This window comes from Triticum dicoccoides, chromosome 2A, assembly GCF_002162155.2.
Source record: "Triticum dicoccoides isolate Atlit2015 ecotype Zavitan chromosome 2A, WEW_v2.0, whole genome shotgun sequence".
NCBI classification, from domain to species: Eukaryota; Viridiplantae; Streptophyta; class Magnoliopsida; order Poales; family Poaceae; genus Triticum; species Triticum dicoccoides.
Window position 1 is genome coordinate 99,130,193 of NC_041382.1, and position 19,095 is coordinate 99,149,287.

General features: G+C 47.0%; 1 protein-coding gene across 1 annotated transcript; it reads right to left on the minus strand.

Annotated features, from left to right (window-relative positions):
• Positions 1-1,316: 1,316 nt before the first annotated feature.
• Positions 1,317-6,571, minus strand: LOC119353601 (putative SWI/SNF-related matrix-associated actin-dependent regulator of chromatin subfamily A member 3-like 1). The gene is made up of 3 exons (XM_037620224.1): positions 5,119-6,571; positions 4,390-4,696; positions 1,317-2,431 (listed from the first exon to the last, which is right to left on the minus strand). Exons 1-3 carry the CDS (start codon positions 6,463-6,465, stop codon positions 1,611-1,613), a joined length of 2,475 nt encoding a protein of 824 aa, XP_037476121.1. The 5' UTR covers positions 6,466-6,571; the 3' UTR covers positions 1,317-1,610.
• Positions 6,572-19,095: the final 12,524 nt, after the last annotated feature.

Below are 19,095 nucleotides of genomic sequence, written 5' to 3' on the forward strand. Positions count from 1 at the left end.
ACGCCAGGTCGGCGAGGCTCTGCAGCTCGGGGGACGAGCTGGTGGCGAGCGCGTCGGCGCCGGTGATGACGCGCGCGCGGAAGTCATCGTAACTGGGCGAGGACGGGTTGGTGTCGGCGTAGGACGCGAAGCAGGCGTCCGTCCAGACGCCGGCGCGCCGGCCGCGGGCACCGCAGGCGTCGGTCAGCTTCTTGGCCGCGGCGGCCAGGCACGCGCGGCACTGGGACGGCGTGGCGTACCCGAAGCAGAGCCCGCGGACGAACGCGACGTCGCGTCCGACCACTCCGGCGGAGCGCAGGGACGCGAAGCCCGTGGGCACGGCGGCGGCGGGGAGGTTGGCGAGGAGGGAGAGCACGTTGGCTTGGAACGCCGTGGCGTTCTTGGCGCTGCTGGCGTTGGCGTCTGCCTGCGCGTGCGGCGGGTGGCACTGGACCAAGGTGGGGATGACGCGCGGGCGCTCCCCCGAGTCCGAGGCCGCGGCGGCGGCGGCGGTGACGAGGACGAAGAGGAGGAGGAGGAAGGGAGGCGTGGAGCCCGCCATTGCCGGTCTCGTGCTCTGGCGCTCGCTTCGGCAACTGGTGAAGTGGTGAAGTGGCGATGGAGGTAGTAATAACAGAGCAGAGCAGGCGGGGAGTGCAGGACAGGAGACGAGACGCGTCGGAGGAGCTTTGGTGTTGGGCGGCGCCTTCCGCGTAGCTTCGCGCTGTACGGCGAGTCTGCTTGTGACGAAAATGGAGAGACGAAAGAAGAAGAGGACCCGAGCGGTTTTGCCATTCCGGGCGTCTCCCTCCTCTCATCATACCTGCCTGCTCGCTCGCTTTATCACCCTTTGAACATGCAATGCAATGGCAGCCCGCGTGAAAGAGCAGAGGGGAGACTTGCTGCAGTGTGCTGTAGAAACTAGTACGCGTTTCCTAGAGATTCTAACTAGAGAAAAGAAAAACACTCAAGATTACAACAAATCTGAGGAGGAAATTCTCTTTCAGATGGTTCCTCAAATAACTTATGTATATGTATCTGAGTATGTATGTATGTAAAGCATACACACTCAAAATGTGTTGCCTAGGCCCTCCATCCTTTCTACTGCATCATGAGCATTCCCAGCATATATATATATATATAGCACACTAATGAGGCCATGGAATTTGTTGCCCCTGAACCAGGAAAATGCTCTCCCGCTAAAATGAGTCATCAGCAAATTGACCCAACCCTTGTTTAGCTGCTTCAAAAATCTTGAAGAAATCAGAAGAATAAAACCAAGGATTTTAGAAGATAATAATATCATCAAGAAACAACCAGCAATACGCAAGACATCAGAATTAAACGACATCCATCCCTTCCTAACATGAACTGGACTTGTTACTGTGTAGCAGCACCACATTCACAGGCATACAAATTCATACACCTATGTATGTATGCAGGAATTTCCTACACCCCCTACCCCCTACTCCTGCACTGATACGAGATGCTACAGCCACAGGTTGTGCAAAACAGGGAGCCCTTCAGCAGGTATCCCTCCCCCTTGCGCTCATGCATGTTCACCACACGGGACAAAATTACATGCACTCGCAGCACACGCTACCGTAGGGGAAAACCACCACTCTATCAGACTATGGCCCAAAACCTAGCATAATGCGCAGCTCCTCAAGGCGCAGCTCCTTTTCCTCCTTGCCTCCTACTTTCTTCCTGAACGCGCCGCTGATCAGCCGCTTCTTCCTCTCCTGCAGCTCCAGGACCCTCTCCTCGATGCTGTTCTTCACGATGAGCCGCACCACCTTCACCGCTTTCTTCTGCCCAATCCGGTGCACCCGGTCCATGGCCTGCTCCTCCGTCCCAGGGTTCCACCAGGGGTCGAACAGGTACACTGTCGACGCCGCTGTTAGGTTCACGCCAGCTCCTGCAGCCTTCAGGCCAGCCAGCAGTACGGTTGGGGCATCGGGGCCGACGGCCGCAAACTCCTTTATAACATCTGACCTCTTCTTCACGCTCATGGTGCCGTCAAGACGTAGTATTTTGAAGCCTGCTCTTTTCAGTGGTCCTTCGAGCAGAATCAACATCTTCTGGAACTGGGAAAACACGACAGACTTTGATGAAGGGTCTTCCTTTTGTGACCGCTTCAGTAGCTCCAGCAGGGCTTGCACCTTGGAAGAGAGAGGTTTGTCAGACTCAAGACTGCCCGATTCATCGTCATCAGGATGTTGTACCGCCGGAGCAATAAAGAGGTCGTCTTTCGATAGGGAGCGCCGACATATTGGACAACGGGAACTGGCGCTCTTGAGGATTTTTAGGATGCAGGTTTGGCAATATATGTGAGTGCAGCTTGTTATAACAGTTGTAGATGGAGGAGACAAGCAAATTGGACAGTCAAAGTCCTCTCCATCAGCAACCAATGAGGCAAGCTTCTTCAACAATTCGGGGTTCTTAGACACATCTGCAACAAAGGTAACAGATTTCTCTATAAGTAGCAACAAAGATATTTCCAAAGTGAAAAGTACAAGAACAATACAACAACAACAACAACAACAACAACAAAGCCTTTAGTCCCAAACAAGTTGGGGTAGGCTAGAGGTGAAACCCATAAGATCTCGCAACCAACTCGGCTCTGGCACATGGATAGCAAGCTTCCACGCACCCCTGTCCATAGCTAGCTCTTTGGTGATACTCCAATCCTTCAGGTCTCTCTTAACGGACTCCTCCCATGTCAAATTCGGTCTACCATGCCCTCTCTTGACATTCTCCGCACGCTTTAGCCGTCCACTATGCACCGGAGCTTCTGGAGGCCTGCGCTGAATATGCCCAAACCATCTCAGACGATGTTGGACAAGCTTCTCTTCAATTGGTGCTACCCCAACTCTATCTCGTATATCATCATTCCGGACTCGATCCTTCCTCGTGTGGCCACACATCCATCTCAACATACGCATCTCCGCCACACCTAACTGTTGAACATGTCGCCTTTTAGTCGGCCAACACTCAGCGCCATACAACATTGCGGGTCGGACCGCCGTCCTGTAGAACTTGCCTTTTAGCTTTTGTGGCACTCTCTTGTCACAGAGAATGCCAGAAGCTTGGCGCCACTTCATCCATCCGGCTTTGATTCGATGGTTCACATCTTCATCAATACCCCCATCCTCCTGCAGCATTGACCCCAAATACCGAAAGGTGTCCTTCTGAGGTACCACCTGGCCATCAAGGCTAACCTCCTCCTCACACCTAGTAGTACTGAAACCGCACATCATGTACTCGGTTTTAGTTCTACTAAGCCTAAACCCTTTCGATTCCAAGGTTTGTCTCCATAACTCTAACTTCCTATTTACCCCCGTCCGACTATCGTCAACTAGCACCACATCATCCGCAATGAGCATACACCATGGGATATCTCCTTGTATATCCCTTGTGACCTCATCCATCACCAATGCAAAAAGATAAGGGCTCAAAGCTGACCTCTGATGCAGTCCTATCTTAAAGTACAAGAACAATGACAGACACAATTGTGTTGCAGCATGATACAGTAAGGTAAGTAAGTCAGGGATAAGAATAACTGGACAGAGATAGGAACAATCAATTTCATCATTCCTTGCTTGTTACAGTGGCAAACGTAAAAATATATTATCAACAATAAGCTGAAAACAATATATTCATGCTGAATGCAAACTTCATTTTTAGAGCACGTGTTAAATTGATACCAATCATCATTCACAATATTATAATTGAGTCAAGCAATTCCTACAATCAACCAAGGTTACTAAAAAGGATCACTACCCCTAAATATTCAACCTAACTTGAATGGGATTTGAAAACGATTTAATATTTTCTGGATGATAGCACCTAAAGTACGAATTTTTTTTGCCACCCTGATAGTACCAAAATTTTCTGCAAGGTGTGAGAAATTTTTCGCTATGCAATGGTCTAGGGATATTGCTGCAATATGCAAATGTATTAAGTGCTTAGAAAGGTTTATCGGCAAAGCTACCATCACTATTGTGTACTGTGGACTTGTGGTAACTGATATCAAGTTCTAGTGAAAAATTAATCATAATCCCGTTGCAAGGTAACTACTCACTCTGTATCTTATAACAAGAGCAAAAGCCTTGCAATATAACAAAATTATTGATTAACTACCAATCCACTTACTGACATTTGTTCGCCTTGAATAGATAAACGAACAGCATTTAAGTACTTTGCTAGGTGGATGCTAATACAGTACAACGGTCTGTTTCCTGAGGAAGCAAGACAAAAGTCCATTCAGATACTAATATACTAGTATAACTCACATGTGATGCTTCTTTATATTGTAAGTGTCAAATGTGGCAAATGAAATATCAATTCTGTCTATACTAATATCATCATAACAAAAAAGCATGAACACAAAAACACAGAAGTCCATACCTTCAAGGGTGTTGGCAGGAAGCCAGGATTTAATGTCGAAAGGGCACAGTGCTACATCATTGCAGAGCTGGCGTAGCCTCAGAATCAAAAAAAGCACGGTTGAGTAATTACGCAATATTGAATCTCTGTCACCAAACTCCATCATTTTGTTTCTCCCTTCCGATTCCATCTGATCATAACACTCCCGTTCCTCTGCAGAAAGCTCAATGGAACACACTACAACAGTTTTAGGTGGAATGCCTATCACACTCTTGCTTCCACACTCTGTTTCTTTGGTTCTGCGCAATGAGATAGCACCTAGCAGGTTCTGCAATACATAGAGAAGAAATTTACCTTGCAGAAATGAAATACAGCATCAATTGTTTGAGATCCCATTCAAACACCATTATACCAGCACTAACTATTTTTCCCAAATGAAGAGTGCCAAACATTGAATAGCAAAATCGAAATAATGGACAATAAGATATACATGTAGGCGCGCTATGATCGGCTGATGGCAAGTAGTAAGAGAATTTGATGCGCAAGAGCCTATACAAATGTCAGGAACAAAACCTATAGGAAGATATGTACTCCAAGCAAACAGCATGAGTAATAATTTTCTAATCCTAGGAGCTGGTCATCACCTTCACTGTTCAAAAACATTTGATGCAACTTGCTACAATTCCTAGTTCTTTACAATTGCAAAACGACGAAAATGGTGTGATGAGAAGAAAGGGACAACCGCCTTACTTGTAATCGTGACAATCCAGCCTTATCCCCTTTCTCCAGGGGACGCTGGATTAAGCTCTGCCAGTAGCTCTTGACTGAGAAAGGCTCAAACTTCAAAAAAGCCATAAGCGGGAACAAATCCAAGGAGCTGTTCTGAATTGGCGTCCCTGTGACTACCCACCGCCTCTGTGCATTCAAAGCAGTCACCGCCTTGGTCTGCAGAGCTGCAGAGTTCTTGATAATATGGGCCTCATCCAGAATCACCCGGAACCACTCGATATCGTTCACAGGTGAGCCCTCCTGGCCAAATTCTGTGCCCAAGACGCTGTAAGTGGTAATCACAATGTCATACTTCAACAGCACCTTCTTATCTTTTGTTCTCTGCCCATGGTACATATACACCTTCAAGCTGCCTGCATTCGTATGCTCCTCCAGTTGTGTCACCCAAGACGAGAACACCGAGGGCGGGCACACCACAAGTGTCGTCCTCGATCCCTCCTCCGCATCATCGATCTTCCTCCTTTTGGTCCCTTTGGCCTTCCCCCCTCCGACATTGCGAGCTTTACTTCGCGCAATCAATGACAACAGCGTGAGCGTCTTGCCAAGCCCCATATCATCGGCGAAAATCCCGCCTCTCAGTGGTGGCGGCCTCTGCTTGGCATTCTGGCTGGTAAGCACATTCTCGTAGCCCCCATTTTTATCTTCCTTCCAGAATGGCGGCAGGTCACCGGACTCCTCCCTGTGCACCAGCCATCCCAAGGCTACCTTCTGGTGCTCGAACAGGTCTGACACCACGACATCCTCTGGAGGCTCCATAGGCTCAATCCGGCTCTCCCCTTGCTTCCCCACACGCGCGAACAGCTTATCGACATCCCGGTCGGATTTCTTGGTCTGCTCTTGCACGATGGCGGACTGGGACAGGGCGAACTCGATGTGGTTCGGGTCGATGAGGACGAGGCCGCTCTCGTCGACGGCCTCGCGGACGATGGCGGCGGCGGCGGGGCGGGCGAAGAGGTGGATCTGGCAGGGGAGGTTGTAGAAATTGTTGCCGGCCTTGGAGGACCGGCTCCCGGGCACGAGGACGTGGGTGTTGGCGACGAGGAGGGAGTCGAGGAGCGGGGCGAGGACCTTGGCGGTGCGGCCCTCGATGTGGCCGACCTGGCGGCCGCGGCTGTTGTGGACGGCGATGGCGTTGCTGTCGTAGCGGTTGAGGGGCTCGCGGATGAGGGAGGGCCTCTCGCCGCCGCTGAGGGTGCCGCTGTAGTGCTTGAGGCCAACGATCTTGGAGACGACGAATCCCACGAGGTAGGGCTCGTTGTCGTCGTCGCCGCCGCCGGCCCCGCGGGAGGAGGAGGAGGAGGCGGCCATGGTGGCGGCTGCGGAGGGAGGAAGGAAGGGAGGGGTTTGAAACCGAAAAGGCGGTGGAAGCGGAGAGGTGGGGAGAGGTTTGGGGTTAGGGTGAAGAGTGGGGAAATTTTACCGACCGCAGAGGATGGATGGGTCGATGGGACTCCACGGGATATACCTCGGTGCTCCCGGTGGGCGCACCCTGTATCACTGTATGCAAATTTAGTACTGTAATTCTAAAAAATGAATTTTTTTAATCAAACATGATCAAGATCAAGTACTGTACTTGTATAGAAAAATTGGCCAAAAAATGATTTACATTGACTTCATGGCAAAAAAAGAAAAACAAATCTATGACTACAATATAGCATGAATAGCATTTGTATATAGCGTTATTTGTCAATTTTTTGCCGAATCTTTTTATATGAATGCAATACTTGATCATGTTGATGCCAAAGAAGTTTCAGAATGTTTTGAACTTTTTTTTAGTTACTAAATTACTTTTGCATATAGGGTGCGCGCGCAGGAGCACCAGGTTCTCTTCCGGGAATCCAGCGCCTCTTAATTCGTTTCTCGGGGATTACAGCCGGTCTTACCAAATCGGCCCCCCTAAACGTCTGCGGATGCGTGTCCGTGGACAGTGACCGGTCACCCTTCAAATGTCCTCTTCCACGGCCTTCGACTGGGTACCTTATTAGCAAATCTTCAAATTCATACAATTGCATACAACGTAAATTTTAGTCTAATCTTCGCCGACGCCCGTCCTTATTATTTCCTTCCGTGCCCATGTCTGATAGTCGTGACACCCGCGAAGTGAAGGTTCGCTCGGCGGCGAGGAAGAGTAGGACATGGGACCCGGACTGGCCCACACGAGACATGAGATGTCGTCGTCTCCCATGCCCCCTCTTCCTCGTCGGAGCCCCCGGCCTGGATGTCACCGATCGACTGGAGCCTGGAGGTCCACGATAGAAGTAGACGAGGCGACCTCATGGTCGGATATTGGCTCCACCACCATGCGGATGCGGCGCCAGTGGGTGCTAGTCACCTATTACAGCACCACGCCGCGTGCAACCCTGTCTCCGCGACCTCGGCCCAAGGGCTGCAACTGCCTCATGCACCCTCTTCCTCAGGCGGCGGGCACTCCGCTCCATAAAACCGGACGAACTATGATGCATGCCGGTGTTTACCTCCGATTCAAAGCCCGGTGCCGCGAGGAAGATGCGTGATACGTCTCTAATGTATCTATAATTTTTCATTATTTCATGCTATTATATTATGGTTTTTAATACATTTTATAGTATTTCATATTGTCTTTCTCGACTAACCTATTAATCTAGTGCCTAGTGTCAGTTCTTGTTCTCTACATGTTTTTGGTTTTATAGAAAATCCATATCTACGGAGACCAGAATAACTTGCCAATTTAATATGAATTTTTCAGACAACGAAGGATCCATGAAGCATCGGGGGAGCACGAGAGGAGCCAGGGAGCCACGCGCCCAGGTGGGGCGGCTAGGGCCTTGGTCGCGCCCCTAGGTAGTGTGGGCCCTACTTCCACCGCCTTTCGTCCATTCCACTGCCATAAATTCTTGTAAATAGAGAAACCCTCTGAGATATTTTTATCCGGTTTTTTTCTGCAGCTGCAAGTTTCTGATTCGAGGAGATCCAATTTGGAGGCCTGTTCTGGAGCTTTTTCGGAGGGGGGGTCCATTACTGTATGCTTCTTCATCAACCGTACTACCTCCACGACCATGTGTGTGTAGTTCGCTTAGGACCTTAGGATCCATATTAGTAGTTAGATGGCTCTCTCTCTCTCTCTAAAGGAAATATGCCCTAGAGTCAATAATAAAGTTGTTATTTATATTTCCTTATATAATGATAAATGATTATTATTCATGCTAGAATTGTATTAACCGGAAACTCAGTACATGTGTGAATACATAGACAAACGGAGTGTCCCTAGTATGCCTCTACTTGACTACCTCGTTAATCAAAGATAGTTATGTTTCCTGACCATAGACCTATGTTGTCATTTGATAAACGGGATCACATCACTAGAGAATGATGTGATGGACAAGACTCATCCGTTAGCTTAGCATTATGATCGTTTAGTTTTATTGCTATTGCTTTCTTCATGACTTATACATATTCCTCTGACTATGAGATTATGCAACTCCCGAATACCGGAGGAACACCTTGTGTACTATCAAACGTCACAACGTAACTGGGTGATTATAAAGATGCTCTTTAGGTGTCTCCGAAGGTGTTTGTTGAGTTGGCATAGATCAAGATTAGGATTTGTCACTCTGTGTATCGAAGAGGTATCTCTGGGCCCTCTCGGTAATGCACATCACTATAAGCCTTGCAAGCAATGTGACTAATGAGTTAGTTGCGGGATGATGCATTACGGGACGAGTAAAGAGACTTGCCGGTAATGAGATTGAACTAGGTATGATGTGTTGGGATTCGTAGTAATTTCAAAAATTTTCCTACGCGCACACAGGATCATGTGATGCATAGCAACGAGAGGAGAGTGTTGTCTACGTACCCAACGCAGACCGACTGCGGAAGCGATGACACGACATAGAGGAAGTAGTCGTACGTCTTCATGATCCAACCGATCAAGTACCGAAACTACGGCACCTCCGAGTTCGAGCACACGTTCAGCTCGATGACGATCCCCGGACTCCGATCCAGCAAAGTGTCGGGGAAGAGTTTCGTCAGCACGACGGCGTGGTGACGATCTTGATGAACTACAGCAGCAGGGCTTCGCCTAAACTCCGCTACAGTATTATCGAGGAATATGGTGGCAGGGGGCACCGCACACGGCTAAGGAATCGATCACGTGGATCAACTTGTGTCAACTTGTGTGTTTAGAGGTGCCCCTGCCTCCGTATATAAAGGAGGAGAGGAGGGGAGGCTGGCCGGCCAAGGGGGGGAGGCGCAGGAGAGTCCTACTCCCTCTGGGAGTAGGATTCCCCCTCCAATCCTAGTCCAACTAGGATTCCTCGGAGGGGAAAAGAGGAGGAGGGGGCCGGCCACCTCTCCTAGTCCTAATAGGACTAGGGGGTGGCGCGCAGCCCATCTAGGGCAGCCCCTTCTCTTTTCCACTAAGGCCCACTATGGCCCAAATAGCTCCCGGGGGGTTCCGGTAACCCTCTCGGTATTCCGGTAAAATCCCGATTTCACCCGGAACACTTTCGATATCCAAATATAGGCTTCCAATATATCAATCTTTACGTCTCGACCATTTCGAGACTCCTCGTCATGTCCGTGATCACATCCGGGACTCCGAACAACCTTCGGTACATCAAAATGCATAAACTCATAATATAACTGTCATCGTAACCTTAAGCGTGCGGACCCTACGGGTTCGAGAACAATGTAGACATGACCGAGACACGTCTCCGGTCAATAACCAATAGCGGGACCTGGATGCCCATATTGGCTCCTACATATTCTACGAAGATCTTTATCGGTCAGACCGCATAACAACATACGTTGTTCCCTTTGTCATCGGTATGTTACTTGCCCGAGATTCGATCGTCGGTATCCAATACCTAGTTCAATCTCGTTACCGGCAAGTCTCTTTACTCGTTCCGTAATACATCATCTCACAACCTACATATTAGTTGTAATGCTTGCAAGGCTTATGTGATGTGTATTACCGAGAGGGCCCAGAGATACCTCTCCGACAATCGGAGTGACAAATCCTAATCTCGAAATACGCCAACCCAACATCGACCATTGGAGACACCTATAGTACTCCTTTATAATCACCCAGTTACGTTGTGACGTTTGGTAGTACCCAAAGTGTTCCTCCGGTAAACGGGAGTTGCATAATCTCATAGTCATAGGAACATGTATAAGTCATGAAGAAAGCAATAGCAACATACTAAACGATCGGGTGCTAAGCTAATGGAATGGGTCATGTCAATCAGATCATTCTACTAATGATGTGACCTCGTTAATCAAATAACAACTCATTGTTCATGGTTAGGAAACATAACCATCTTTGATTAACGAGCTAGTCAAGTAGAGGCATACTAGTGACACTCTGTTTGTCTATGTATTCACACATGTATTATGTTTCCGGTTAATACGATTCTAGCATGAATAATAAACATTTATCATGATTATAAGGAAATAAATAATAACTTTATTATTGCCTCTAGGGCATATTTCCTTCAGTCTCCCACTTGCACTAGAGTCAATAATCTAGATTACACTGTAATGAATCTAACACCCATGGAGCTTTGGTGCTGATCATGTTTTGCTCGTGGAAGAGGCTTAGTCAACGGGTCTGCAACATTCAGATCCGTATGTATCTTGCAAATCTCTATGTCTCCCACCTGGACTAGATCCCGGATGGAGTTGAAGCTTCTCTTGATGTGTTTGGTCCTTTTGTGAAATCTGGATTCCTTTGCCAAGGCAATTGCACCAGTATTGTCACAAAAGATTTTCATTGGACCCGATGCACTAGGTATGACACCTAGATCGGATATGAACTCCTTCATCCAGACTCCTTCATTTGCTGCTTCCGAAGCAGCTATGTATTCCGCTTCACATGTAGATCCCGCTACGACGCTTTGTTTAGAACTGCACCAACTGACAGCTCCACCGTTTAATGTAAACACGTATCCGGTTTGCGATTTAGAATCGTCCGGATCAGTGTCAAAGCTTGCATCAACGTAACCTTTTACGATGAGCTCTTTGTCACTTCCATATACGAGAAACATATCCTTAGTCCTTTTCAGGTATTTCAGGATGTTCTTGACCGCTGTCCAGTGATCCATTCCTGGATTACTTTGGTACCTCCCTGCTAAACTTATAGCAAGGCACACATCAGGTCTGGTACACAGCATTGCATACATGATAGAGCCTATGGCTGATGCATAGGGAACATCTTTCATATTCTCTCTATCTTCTGCAGTGGTCGGGCATTGAGTCTTACTCAATTTCACACCTTGTAACACAGGCAAGAACCCTTTCTTCGCTATATCCATTTTGAACTTCTTCAAAATTTTGTCAAGGTATGTGCTTTGTGAAAGTCCAATTAAGCGTCTTGATCTATCTCTATAGATCTTAATGCCTAATATGTAAGCAGCTTCACCGAGGTCTTTCATTGAAAAACTTTTATTCAAGTATCCCTTTATGCTATCCAGAAATTCTATATCATTTCCAATCAGTAATATGTCATCCACATATAATATCAGAAATGCTACAGAGCTCCCACTCACTTTCTTGTAAATACAGGCTTCTCCGAAAGTCTGTATAAAACCAAATGCTTTGATCACACTATCAAAACGTTTATTCCAACTCCGAGAGGCTTGCACCAGTCCATAAATGGATCGCTGGAGCTTGCACACTTTGTTAGCTCCCTTTGGATCGACAAAACCTTCTGGTTGCATCATATACAACTCTTCTTCCAGAAATCCATTCAGGAATGCAATTTTGACATCCATTTGCCAAATTTCATAATCATAAAATACGGCAATTGCTAACATGATTCGGACGGACTTAAGCATCGCTACGGGTGAGAAGGTCTCATCGTAGTCAATTCCTTGAACTTGCCGAAACCTTTTGCGACAAGTCGAGCTTTGTAGACAGTAACATTACCATCAGCGTCAGTCTTCTTCTTAAAAATCCATTTATTCTCAATTGCTTGCCGATCATCGGGCAAGTCAACCAAAGTCCATACTTTGTTCTCATACATGGATCCCATCTCAGATTTCATGGCTTCAAGCCACTTTACGGAATCTGGGCTCACCATCGCTTCTTCATAGTTCGTAGGTTCATCATGATCTAGTAGCATGACCTCCAGAACAGGATTACCGTACCACTCTGGTGTGGATCTTACTCTGGTTGATCTACGCGGTTCAGTAGTATCTTGATCTGAAGTTTCATGATCATTATCATTGGCTTCCTCACTAACTGGTGTAGGTGTCACTGAAACAGTTTTCTGTGATGAACTACTTTCCAGTAAGGGAGCAGGTACAGTTACCTCGTCAAGTTCTACTTTCCTCCCACTCACTTCTTTCGAGAGAAACTCCTTCTCTAGAAATGATCCATTCTTAGCAACGAATGTTTTGCCTTCGGATCTGTGATAGAAGGTGTACCCAACAGTTTCCTTTGGGTATCCTATGAAGACACATTTCTCCGATTTGGGTTCGAGCTTATCAGGTTGAAACTTTTTCACATAAGCATCGCAGCCCCAAACTTTAAGAAACGACAACTTTGGTTTCTTGCCAAACCACAGTTCATAAGGCGTCGTCTCAACGGATTTTGATGGTGCCCTATTTAATGTGAATGCGGCCGTCTCTAAAGCATATCCCCAAAATGATAGCGGTAAATCAGTAAGAGACATCATAGATCGCACCATATCTAGTAAAGTACGATTACGACGTTCGGACACACCATTACGCTGTGGTGTTCCGGGTGGCGTGAGTTGTGAAACTATTCCACAGTTTTTCAAATGTACACCAAACTCGTAACTCAAATATTCTCCTCCACGATCAGATCGTAGAAACTTTATTTTCTTGTTACGATGATTTTCAACTTCACTCTGAAATTCTTTGAACTTTTCAAATGTTTCAGACTTATGTTTCATTAAGTAAATATACCCATATCTGCTTAAATCATCTGTGAAGGTGAGAAAATAACGATATCCGCCACGAGCCTCAATATTCATCGGGCCACATACATTGGTATGTATGATTTCCAACAAATCTGTTGCTCTCTCCATAGTACCGGAGAACGATGTTTTAGTCATCTTGCCCATGAGGCACGGTTCACAAGTACCAAGTGATTCATAATCAAGTGGTTCCAAAAGTCCATCGGTATGGAGTTTCTTCATGCGCTTTATACCGATATGACCTAAACGACAGTGCCACAAATAAGTTGCACTTTCATTATCAACTCTGCATCTTTTGGCTTCAACATTATGAATATGTGTATTACTACTATCGAGATTCAATAAAAATAGACCACTCTTCAAGGGTGCATGACCATAAAAGATATTACTCATATAAATAGAACAACCATTATTCTCTGATTTAAATGAATAACCGTCTCGCATTAAACAAGATCCAGATATAATGTTCATGCTCAACGCTGGCACCAAATAACAATTACTTAGGTCTAATATTAATCCCGAAGGTAGATGTAGAGGTAGCGTGCCGACTGCGATCACATCGACTTTGGAACCGTTTCCCACGCGCATCGTCACCTCATCCTTTGCTAGTGCCCGCTTATTCTGTAGTCCCTCTTTCGAGTTGCAAATATTAGCAACAGAACCAGTATCAAATACCCAGGTGCTACTGCGAGCTCTAGTAAGGTACACATCAATAACATGTATATCACATATACCTTTGTTCACCTTGCCATCCTTCTTATCCGCCAAATACTTGGGGCAGTTCCGCTTCGAGTGACCAGTCTGCTTGCAGTAGAAGCACTCAGTTTCAGGCTTAGGTCCAGACTTAGGTTTCTTCTCTTGAGCAGCAACTTGCTTGCCGTTCTTCTTGAAGTTCCCCTTTTTCTTCCCTTTGCCCTTTTTCTTGAAACTAGTGGTCTTGTTAACCATCAACACTTGATGCTCCTTCTTGATTTCTACCTCTGCAGCTTTCAGCATTGCGAAGAGCTCGGGAATAGTCTTGTTCATCCCTTGCATATTATAGTTCATTACGAAGCTCTTGTAGCTTGGTGGCAGTGATTGGAGAATTCTGTCGATGATGCAATCATCCGGAAGATTAACTCCCAATTGAATCAAGTGATTATTATACCCAGACATTTTGAGTATATGCTCACTGACAGAACTGTTCTCCTCCATCTTGCAGCTATAGAACTTATTGGAGACTTCATATCTCTCAATCCGGGCATTTGCTTGAAATATTAACTTCAACTCCTGGAACATCTCATATGCTCCATGACGTTCAAAACGTCGTTGAAGTCCCGATTCTAAGCCGTAAAGCATGGCACACTGAACTATCGAGTAGTCATCAGCTTTGCTCTGCCAGACGTTCATAACATCTGGCGTTGCTCCAGCAGCAGGCCTGGCACCCAGCGGTGCTTCCAGGACGTAATTCTTCTGTGCAGCAATGAGGATAATCCTCAAGTTACGGACCCAGTCCGTGTAATTGCTACCATCATCTTTCAACTTTGCTTTCTCAAGGAACGCATTAAAATTCAACGAAACAACAGCACGACCAATCTATCTACAATCAACATAAACAAGCAAGATACTATCAGGTACTAAGTTCATGATAAATTTAAGTTCAATTAATCATATTACTTAAGAACTCCCACTTAGATAGACATCCCTCTAATCCTCTAAGTGATTACGTGATCCAAATCAACTAAACCATAACCGATCATCACGTGAGATGGAGTAGTTTTCAATGGTGAACATCGTTATGTTGATCATATCTACTATATGATTCACGCTCGACCTTTCGGTCTCCGTGTTCCGAGGCCATATCTGCATATGCTAGGCTCGTCAAGTTTAACCTGAGTATTCTGCGTGTGCAAAAACTGGCTTGCACCCGTTGTAGATGGACGTAGAGCTTATCACACCCGATCATCACGTGGTGTCTGGGCACGACGAACTTTGGCAACGGTGCATACTCAGGGAGAACACTTCTTGATAATTTAATGAGAGATCATCTTATAATGCTACCGTCAATCAAAGCAAGATAAGATGCATAAAAAAATAAACATCACATGCAATCAATATAAGTGATATGATATGGCCATCATCATCTCGTGCTTGTGATCTCCATCTCCGAAGCACCGTCATGATCACCATCGTCACCGGCGCGACACCTTGATCTCCATCGTAGCATCGTTGTCGTCTCACCAATCTTATGCTTTCACGACTATCACTACCGTTTAGTAATAAAGTTAAGCATTACATCGCGATTGCATTGCATACAATAAAGCGACAACCATATGGCTCCTGCCAGTTGCCGATAACTTGGTTACAAAACATGATCATCTCATACAATAAAATTCAGCATCATGCCTTGACCATATCACATCACAACATGCCCTGCAAAAACAAGTTAGACGTCCTCTACTTTGTTGTTGCATTTTTTACGTGGCTGCTACGGGCTTAAGTAAGAACCAATCTCACCTACGCATCAAAACCACAACGATAGTTTGTCAAATAGACTCCGTTTTAACCTTCGCAAGGACCGGGCGTAGCCATACTTGGTTCAACTAAAGTTGGAGAGACAGTCGCCCGCAAGCCATCTCTGTGCAAAGCACGTCGAGGGAACCGGTCTCGCGTAAGCGTACGCGTAAGGTTGGTCTGGGTCGTCTCGTCCAACAATACCGCCGAACCAAAATATGACATGCTGGTAGGCAGTATGACTTGTATCGTCCACAACTCACTTGTGTTCTACTCGTGCATATAACATCAACATAAATAACCTAGGCTCAGATGCCACTGTTGGGTTTCGTAGTAATTTCAAAAATTTTCCTACGCGCACACAGGATCATGTGATGCATAGCAACGAGAGGAGAGTGTTGTCTACGTACCCAACGCAGACCGACTGCGGAAGCGATGACACGACGTAGAGGAAGTAGTCGTACGTCTTCACGATCCAACCGATCAAGCACCGAAACTACGGCACCTCCGAGTTCGAGCACACGTTCAGCTCGATGACGATCCCCGGACTCCGATCCAGCAAAGTGTCGGGGAAGAGTTTCGTCAGCACGACGGCGTGGTGACGATCTTGATGAACTACAGCAGCAGGGCTTCGCCTAAACTCCGCTACAGTATTATCGAGGAATATGGTGGCAGGGGGCACCGCACACGGCTAAGGAATCGATCACGTGGATCAACTTGTGTCAACTTGTGTGTTTAGAGGTGCCCCTGCCTCCGTATATAAAGGAGGAGAGGAGGGGAGGCTGGCCGGCCAAGGGGGGGAGGCGCAGGAGAGTCCTACTCCCTCTGGGAGTAGGATTCCCCCTCCAATCCTAGTCCAACTAGGATTCCTCGGAGGGGAAAAGAGGAGGAGGGGGCCGGCCACCTCTCCTAGTCCTAATAGGACTAGGGGGTGGCGCGCAGCCCATCTAGGGCAGCCCCTTCTCTTTTCCACTAAGGCCCACTATGGCCCAAATAGCTCCCGGGGGGTTCCGGTAACCCTCTCGGTATTCCGGTAAAATCCCGATTTCACCCGGAACACTTTCGATATCCAAATATAGGCTTCCAATATATCAATCTTTACGTCTCGACCATTTCGAGACTCCTCGTCATGTCCGTGATCACATCCGGGACTCCGAACAACCTTCGGTACATCAAAATGCATAAACTCATAATATAACTGTCATCGTAACCTTAAGCGTGCGGACCCTACGGGTTCGAGAACAATGTAGACATGACCGAGACACGTCTCCGGTCAATAACCAATAGCGGGACCTGGATGCCCATATTGGCTCCTACATATTCTACGAAGATCTTTATCGGTCAGACCGCATAACAACATACGTTGTTCCCTTTGTCATCGGTATGTTACTTGCCCGAGATTCGATCGTCGGTATCCAATACCTAGTTCAATCTCGTTACGGGCAAGTCTCTTTACTCGTTCCGTAATACATCATCTCACAACTAACATATTAGTTGTAATGCTTGCAAGGCTTATGTGATGTGTATTACCGAGAGGGCCCAGAGATACCTCTCCGACAATCGGAGTGACAAATCCTAATCTCGAAATACGCGAACCCAACATCGACCATTGGAGACACCTGTAGTACTCCTTTATAATCACCCAGTTACGTTGTGACGTTTGGTAGTACCCAAAGTGTTCCTCCGGTAAACGGGAGTTGCATAATCTCATAGTCATAGGAACATGTATAAGTCATGAAGAAAGCAATAGCAACATACTAAACGATCGGGTGCTAAGCTAATGGAATGGGTCATGTCAATCAGATCATTCTACTAATGATGTGACCTCGTTAATCAAATAACAACTCATTGTTCATGGTTAGGAAACATAACCATCTTTGATTAACGAGCTAGTCAAGTAGAGGCATACTAGTGACACTCTGTTTGTCTATGTATTCACACATGTATTATGTTTCCGGTAAATACAATTCTAGCATGAATAATAAACATTTATCATGATTATAAGGAAATAAATAATAACTTTATTATTGCCTCTAGGGCATATTTCCTTCATGATGATACCGACGATCGAATCTCGGGCAAGTAACATACCGATGACAAAGGGAATAACGTATGTTGTTACGCGGTTTGACCGATAAAGATCTTCGTAGAATATGTAAGAGCCAATATGAGCATCCAGGTTCTGCTATTGGTTATTGACCGGAGATATGTCTTGGCCATGTCTACATAGTTCTCGAACCCGTAGGGTCTGCACGCTTAATGTTCGATGACGATTTATATTATGAGTTATGTGTTTTGGTGACCGAAGTTTGTTCGGAGTCCCGCATGAGATCACGGACACGACGAGGAGTCTCGAAATGGTCGAGAGGTAAAGATTGATATATTGGAAGGTTATATAGGGACACCGAAATGGTTCTAATAAAGTTCGGGGATTTTTCGGAGTACCGGGAGGCTACCGGAACCCCCCGGGAAAGTTAATGGACCTAATGGGCCATAGTGGAGGAGAGGAGGCAGGCCACGGAAGGTGGCGCCCCCCCCCCCCTTGCCCAATCCGAATTGGACAAGGGGAGGGGCGCCCCCCCCCTCTTTCCTTCTCCTTCTCCCTCCTTTCCCCTTTCCCTCTCTCGTTGGAAGGAAAGGGGGTCTGAATCCTACTAGGAACGGAGTCCTAGTAGGACTCCCCCCTCTTGGTGCCCCCCCTTGGGCCGGCCTCCTCCCCCCTCCTTTATATACGTGGGTAGGGGGGCACCTCAAAGGCACAACAGTTGTTTCTTAGCCGCGTGCGGCGCCCCCCTCCACAGTTTACTCCTCCGGTCATAGCGTTGTAGTGCTTAGGTGAAGCCCTGCGCAGATCACATCACCATCACCGTCACCACGCCGTCGTGCTGACGAAACTCTCCCTCGACCCTCTGCTGGATCAAGAGCTCGAGGGACGTCATCGAGTTGAACGTGTGCTGAACACGGAGGTGCCGTACGTACGGTACTTGGATCAGTTGGATCATGAAGACGTTCGACTACATCAATTGCGTTAACATAATGCTTTCGCTTTCGGTCTACGAGGGTACGTGGACACACTCTCCCCTTCTCGTTGCTATCACTACAAAAAAAGACACATCCGTGACATTTTGGGCCGAACGAATTTTTTTTCTGTCATACATATGACACTTCTATGACGATAATTGTGACAAAACCCGGTATCATCATAGATGTGGTGGGCTCCTACTTCTATGACAAAAAATCATGACAGAAAATGGGCTTTTCGTCCTGGGCGGGCCGGAGACGCAGCTGCATGACATTCTTTGGGCCGTCCATGACGGAAAAAACCGCGGTAGAAGTGAGAGGGAGGAAAATTTCGGGGAGTTCCCGGTTACGGTGGGAGGTCGGGGGCCGAGCGATGCGCGTTTCTCTCGTACATGCATGCGCGTGTGTGCGAGGCGTTGGCTCTAACTGAACCCGAGCGAGGCATTGGGCTCTAACTGAACCCGAGCGATTGCACTGCAGGCTACGCGTTACTGAACCCGAGCGAT